General features: G+C 39.6%; 1 protein-coding gene across 1 annotated transcript in view; it reads left to right on the forward strand.

The window, feature by feature from the left end:
* LOC102194598 (integrin alpha-5-like) overlaps window positions 1–7,887 on the forward strand; it is a 50,695-nt gene that overhangs the window by 22,856 nt on the left and 19,952 nt on the right. The window contains exons 17-18 of the mRNA XM_005726660.1: window positions 493–650; window positions 4,603–4,740. Of these exons, the coding sequence (XP_005726717.1) occupies window positions 493–650; window positions 4,603–4,740 (296 nt within the window). The remainder of the gene's footprint in view (window positions 1–492; window positions 651–4,602; window positions 4,741–7,887) is intronic.

Below are 7,887 nucleotides of genomic sequence, written 5' to 3' on the forward strand. Positions count from 1 at the left end.
ACACACACACACACACACACACACACACACACACACACACACACACACACATGCACACACAAACGCACAGATGGTCCCCATTACCTTGCTTTCTTTGTGCAGCCACAAGTATGCTAGCCCTCACTGTGGTCAATTTGGCAGTTAAGATCAAGATAAAAGAACAATCGTGTAAACACGGGGTAACTTGGTGGGCTCCGGCAGTTTAGAAAAGTGCGTGTGTGTTTATTTGAAGTGAGGGGGTGTGTATTGTCTCTGTTCTCTGCATAGTTGTTGTCATGTGGTCTGCAGCAATGCTCTCTATGTTTCTGTACAGAGAACAAAATAGCACACAAAGGCTGTTTGCCATAATAATATTTACTCCTGCATATGTGTGTGTTTGCATGTGGCCAGGCAAACACAGACGGCTGAGCACATATGCGTTCGTGTATGTGCTTTGCACCAATTGGCATATTTGTGTGAAACATAGATGTGTGTGTCATACATTTTTTTAAGGCTTCGTGGCAGAGGTGCAGTTGGACAGTGGGAAGCAGAAGCAGAAGGAGTCTATCAGGAGGACTCTGTTCCTGGACAGCCAGCAGCCCAGCCTAGTGAAGACCTTTAACCTCACCAACAGAAAGCCCCTGTGTCACAACAGCAATATCTATCTGCGGGTCAGTCACACAAGCTGTGTTTGCACCTTGAGGTCAAGCAGTTTGAGCGAATGTTTTCCATTTGATTTTTTTAGCAAACCTTTTGTTTTGGTCAGGTAGAATTTATTTATCTAGTCAAACTAGAGAAGATATAGGACCCCTTGTGACTAGGAAAAATTGCCCAATGATTCCACTGAATGCTTTTGAGGGGAAATCGCTGCAAACCAACTGGTCGCCTAGAGGTTGAACATACAATACCCTCAGTTACTGAGTAGCCACTTTTCATGTCAAAGGAATTGCACAGGAAGCAACCTGTCTCCAAACTGTTGTGGTCTGATTGCAATCACGTTCAGGTTCTCCATTGGCAAAGGCTTGCAAATAACATGTTGCAGTTGCAGTCTGCACTGCACAGATCTCTTTGTAATAGGATACTTCACTTAACTGGTTACATTCCTGTATAAAAGAGACGTTTCTGAGCGCCCATGTCATTATTTCTGGAGAAAAGTCTTCATTTCTGTTTCAAAGTAGTTAATGTGAAGTTCTGCTTAATATGAATTTCTGTATATGTAGATGATAACAGATTTACAAGATGGGAAAGTATTTCTGATTTTTACCATATTTGTATTTATTTTTTTTATTTGACCTTTATTTATACAGGCAGTCCCACTGAGACTCAACGTCTCATTTACAAGAGAGACCTGTTTCAGACAAACATATTAAAATTACGACAACAAAGAATAGCCTAATGTTTACACAGTCATTTCAAAAAGAGGAACAAGTTCCCATAGTGATGATTTTACAAGGTAATTTTTTCATTTTTTTTTAAATCTGCAACTGAGAGAGCTGCGAGTCCTTCTGTAATGCATCCAATGAGGACTGGGCAGAAAACGAGAATGCCTTCTTTCCAAGTTCTGTAAGAGTCTGATAAATAAGAGGGGAGTAAACCACAAATAGATTTATAGATAAAATTATACCAATGAGCCATCCTGTGTAGGGCCAGTGGGAAGCAGTCAGCCAGAGAACAGAAAGTACAGTGATGTGTTAAAAGTTTACAACCAGTTAGAAATCTTAGTGCCCCGTGATATCATGATATCATGCAAATTATATCATGTTATCCAGGAGGGTTAAAAAGGTGGTAGCAACGAGCCCTTTCCCTGCCGTGAAAGAGAAACACGATCGATTTTGGGAATATAAATAACTGTAACTCATCATATTATCACAGTTTGTGAGTAAACGCCAACTTCAGTTGCAAACTGATAACCGACTTACTCAATCTTAAAACTGTTTTATCACCGTAGCACAACTGACTGCTAATGTTCACAGAGCTGCTGTTCATCAGCAACAAGACTGCAAGTTCTTTGTACTCTGTCACAATAGTTTTGGTTGTGCTGCTGTGTCCAGCCACTGTGTGACTGTAACATGAGGTGCTCCTCAATGAATAAGAAATGAATGAAGCTAAATAATTAGCATGATTGCTTATAAAGCATTCATAACTTGATTTGGAGCCTCTGAAAAGTACAAAAATGCAGTGAAATACATCCATGAACCGAATAATTCAGCAACAAAAACTTAATTTTTATTCTGTGACAACAATATAAAGCAAGAAAGACCTCAAGCTCTTTCTCTTACCTTTCTGAATCTTTCTCTTGAGTCTCATTCTAGTTTCTCATCAAATACAACTAGTTCAGATGGTCATCTGGAGCTTTGGCGCATGCCGTTCCCCTGATCTCTTTCACCACATTCCTGTCAATTTGTACCACAAAAAAAGAGGGAGAGAAAAAAATGACACGTGTTTTATGACAACCACTAGTAAGATTACTGATCAGTATTTCTTATGCATGTACGTACTGAAAGTTGGTACCATAGTTAACATATAAAAAATATTTAAAAAGGACAACATATCTAACAAAAGTTAACATAAACAGTGAATCTGAATCATTCATGAGCTTTGCAGATCTTTTGTAAGGAATGAAAAACATTTAATAATTTAAAGGCTAAAAGATATGCAAATTGCATTTTGGTGAGGAGATATTGGCTATAATGATAAGTACACCCAGCAATTTTCAGATATAAACACACGCAGGGACAGAAATGTACTTTCAGGCAGAACTATGATAATAAGCCTGCAAACAGTCGCTCATATTTCATGCTGTCATCTGGGCAGGAGAACAAGCACACATCATTTACAAACATGAAAGTAATTGTGCAAACAGCCCTTATTCTTCAGACCAACCATTTCATAAGTATGCTTTTAATAATTTTTGCAAATTTTCTACTTCTTAATGTTTGGAAACGACTCCAGCCCTGCTGCTTTTCATTGGAGCCGTCTAATCAGAGACTGGTTTGCACCTGCAGAACCAGGTGAATGCACTTAACTTTCGGCTAATACCGAGGTTGAAGTCATTTCCTAATAACAGGGTTTGAAGTTGCTGTTTGAAGTGCTACGTGAGGTGAAACTGCTTCAGTACCAATCCTCTCATCACTTAGTGGTGACCTGATCAAAGATTGTGCCTGACAAAGGCGCTTATGTCATACGTGTGGATGTTCACTGTAAGATATAATGAGCAGAGCACTTTGGTCTCTGACAGGATAAGAGACCAGAGTAGAAACTGACAAACATGCACTCATGTCAGTCAGCACTTATCTGTCTGTGTACTCTGTACTCTTTCTTTAAAAGAGCCACATCATTGTGTTTATGCAAAGGGAATTCAGGCAACATGATATTAACTTTAAACACACTCAGGCCATTTTAAAGGTAATATTACTTTAAAAACTAACTTGTTATATCACTGCTGTTATAATATCAAAATCCCTTTCAATTTAGCTTAGCAATTTGGGTCAGTTCATCAGTTGTGTGCATTATAACCTCTGGTTATATTGACTTTACCTCAGTGTATAATAAGTTGACATTGTCAGCCTCTCCTTTAACCCCTTAACCTGTGTGTTTCATGCTGTTTTAATTTTAATTCTTTGTGGGGGGTTTTCATGCTTCTTGCTTCGTCCACCTTTCAAAATCAAACTTCAAATCATCCACTTATAGACACCATCAACCACATCAAGCTGTTGGTCATTTGAATGACTGCATATGTTGTATACCCAGAATCCTTCACTCTATGTGGTTGAACACTGAAATAAGCGAATACAGGTTTGAATCCCCCATTAGCCAAACTAAAAGCTAGCTAACAGTATCACTGGTATTTTGTTAGCTAACCTAAAAGCTAGCAAGCAGTAGCACTGGTATTTTGTTAGCTAACCTAAAAGCTAGCTAGCAGTAGCACTGGTATTTATTTTCCTTCTCAGCACAAGTTTTATGGAGTTTAGCTTGCAGGGGGTTATTGTAAATGTCAGGTAAAGATCCTTAACTTACATATATCCTATAAATACTCTAAAAGCAGTAAAAAAAAAAACAATCAATCTGCATCTACTAAAACTGATTTCACTCACACAATTTATGTTTTTGCATAGTGCCAATTCAGAACAACAGTTGCCTCAAAGTGCTTTATACTATAAGTCTTATAGTATAAGATAACCAACAGTCCGACTGACAATCCCTTATGAGCAAGAACTTGGTGATGGTGGGAAAGAAGAACTCCCATTCAACAGGAAAAGACACTTCGGCATAACCAGGTTCAGGGAAGGTCGGCTGTTTGAGGCAAATGTTTGGGGGTCAAGGGAAAGAGGAAAAAATGAGAGAATAGCAAGACTGAGAGCAAAAGAACTTGAGCCTGTAGCAGTATAATTAAGGCATGGTTCAGTCATCAGATCCATGGGACTGGTTCACTAAGGAGACGGGTGTGCTAAGAAGTCAGAGTGAGCCACACCAGACATTAGTTACTACAATGAAAAAGTAATGTAGGCCAGTTTTTGCTGTAAAATCTGTTCTTATTTTCAGAAATCGCACTTGGTAGCTTTCTTTTATTTAAATATACAGATTTCTCAGCTTCTAATGCAGTTGTTTCTTTCTCTCTTTCAGCCTGAGGAAGAATTTCGGGATAAACTGTCCCCTATTTACATCAGACTTAATTTCAGTTTGGATCCACAGGCCCCGCTAGACCAACATGGCCTCAGACCTATCCTCAATTACGAGACAGAACAGCTCATAGAGCAGAAGGTATGTACATCATCTAATGATAGGATAATGCAAAACGCTGTGACAATACACTGTTGTATCCATCTAGAAACAGATGCAGGGATGGTAGAGTTAAACAAGCAGTTTGAAGATGTTGCCTATTATTATTATTATTATTAATAATAATAATAATAATAATAATAATAATAATGTGATTCTCGCAATTAAAAGCCGAAATGCTACAGTTTGGTGGTGCCAGTAGTGCCTGTAAAGCACAACATCAGGCATTTTAAGCAAAACAGCAAATACAAATCAAAACCTGTTTAAACCCTCTGTTGCTAATGCGAGTATTAGGAATTGGTCATTGAGATAAAGTATTTCTTCAGGTCTCATTAAACCACTTCAGAAGAAAGTGGGCAACACAAACCACATATATCTGATTGCAGCTGTGCTGTAGGGAAGTGGGTGTGTCATGCATAGGGTTAAAGTTAGTGTAATGGTGAGGGTGGTGGTGTCATGAACTTGGTTTGCAAGGCTGCAGCTGGATGCTTCTACAGCAAGCTGTGGGGCAATTTTATGGCGGATTACAGTTTCTCCATATCCTGCACTATTAAAAAGGCGAGAGGAGCCTCAGCTTACCCAAAATTATTGGTGACAATAATTTTAGTGCAGTTTCTTTGAAAACACTGGATTTTTAATGATTACTTCAGCAAAGACATTGTCTTACAATTCAACCATCTTTCTAAAATGAAACTCGTGTTGTGGTCTGGAAGTTATCTGACTGTCTGCTGGACACCTTTCCCGGACTTTCTAGCATGTGGTGTTGGTTACTAGGACCACTTCCTGAGTTAACTAGCCATTGTGCAGAGGATTGTATGTGCTCCTGCCATTAACAGCACGATACAAAAAGTATATCATTTACTTATGGATAAACAAATGCACTACCAGCACCCTCCTTCCTAATTTAACCTTACCAAAACCTTCCCAAACATGATGGTCGAGCCTCACCTGTGCACATTTATTTAAATCTTGCAATGAAAGCTTCAGTGGAGATCGTATGCTTCATGTGTGCCACATATTTACTTGCAAAGTCTGTTTTTTGCACTTTGTTTTTGTGAACATGGCATCTGTCCCACCTATTTTCTCCTCTTTTTCTGTCAGCTTTTTAGAGTGAACGACCCAAAGGAAGGATGCAAAGCAGACTGATAAGAAAAAATTAACCTTGAAGTCTGGCTTAAAAGCAAAAACACCAAATTTAGCACACAGCAGAAATCCAAGAGTTCCAGGAAAAACTGAAAGAACAAGAGGGAAGATAGACAGATGCTTAGAGGGACTATGTGTCTGTCTGTGGGGAAGGACAGAACTATATATACACACTGAGGACTAACTGGGAATTGAAAACAAGACAAAAAGTAATCAAGACAATCACAGGGGAGGAAGTTAAACTAAAAGCAAGACACACGAGACGACTAGTTATCAAGTAAATTAGGAAAAAGAACTCAGCTAAATACAGAGACAAGGAAACTATCAGTAGGAAGACATGAAGGCTAACTTAAAGAGAACAAGCAAACTATAAGTACATCACAAAACTGAAAGGCACTACAACAATAAGAATAAACAAGGCCGGGACCCAAAATAAAGGCAATGCAAGAAACTTCAAATACTAGAATAAACAAAACCCCAAACTCAGGTGTATTAACTATGGATACAAACTCAACCATGTGATGCATCCCAGGGGTTCATAACATTTCCCTTTTCTGCTGTGTCTTGGATGCATTTTTAACGTAACCCTTTGAAAACTGTCTTTGAAGTCTAAAGTCTCTGAGGATAAGAAGTGTGTGCTTCTGTAAAAGTGTAGAGTCTGTCTGTACTGTATATCACATTACCACACCAAAATCCTAGACCACACCACTTATATGGCCACACGCCGTGCTTCTTAGGGTTTAACCAGATGGTCGCCACAAATGTTACCAGATGAAGGGAGAGCAAGGGGAATGAGGATGCTCTACCAAGCAACCTAAAGTCATGTTTGTTCCATACATGGTGAAGTCACGGCTCACTCTTACTTTTCATATAGGAACATGACTTGATTGGCAAGGACAGAGGCTAGCATTTACAAATACACATAAATATCTGGCCCTTCTATAGTAGCGAAGCCCATATGGTTAGAGGTTGCGGGTCGGCACTGTTAAATCAAGAGCTGCTCTCTGGTCTCTGTTGGCAATTCCTTTGCGCGCGTTTCATATACGAAGAGTTGGAAGGTTTATGGAGGACTTGCGAGTCATGGCTCTGCAAAAACACAGAGGGGGGACTGACAGCTCCGTTTGGGCGGGGTGGTGCTCAGCTCACAGACATCTGGTTGTGGTTTGTTTATGTATGTTGCCAGTGGTCTCCTCCACCAGGCAAGAGCCAGGGCCTGCAAATGTACACATGTTTATGTGAGGTATATAAGCTGAAGTGAGTGTGTGATGTGAGTGTGTAAGTGTGCACTACATGTGCTTGTAATTGGAGTTTTGTAATATTGAGTGCACCAAACTTGTTTGAGTTCAGAATCCTTAAAGGAAAAATTACCAGGTTCATCTGTTGATCTCCCGTTTTAGCCGTCCTTTGCATAAAAGCTAAGATTTTGTTGAGTTGTATGCTTCCACTGAAGCAGATTTGTAACACGGAGTAAGATTTATTGGCCTTATGATATAATTAGATAAAGCTGCAGACTTCTTGATCAATTAGAAGTATCACTCTTCCTTTAGTTTCCAACACAGCTTTAACGAGTAAGCAACCTAAACCATGCTTACTGTATGTTAGCAAAGTCACACCTCATCAGCTGTGTTTTTCCTATGGTGGCTTTGGTTACCTGCATCAGACTGCAAGTAAATTCAGCACAGAGTTGCCCCCTGATTGCTTTTATTTTCTTTGCTCCTTTGCTGTGAAGGATGCGTAACATGATAATTTGCCCCAACATACGTCAAAGCTTTAAAAAGTACCTGATGACAGAAGACCAAGTCACAAACTTTCCTCCATAGTAAAGTAAAATGGTAAATGGCCTGTATTTATATAGCGCTTTACTAGTCCCTAAGGACCCCAAAGCACTTTACATATCCAGTCATCCACCCATTCATGCACACATTCACACACTGGTGATGGCAGCTACATTGTAGCCACAGCCACCCTGGGGCGCACTGACAGAGG

Source organism: Pundamilia nyererei, unplaced genomic scaffold (genome assembly GCF_000239375.1).
Source record: "Pundamilia nyererei isolate P.nyererei 1_Seehausen unplaced genomic scaffold, PunNye1.0 scaffold00021, whole genome shotgun sequence".
NCBI classification, from domain to species: Eukaryota; Metazoa; Chordata; class Actinopteri; order Cichliformes; family Cichlidae; genus Pundamilia; species Pundamilia nyererei.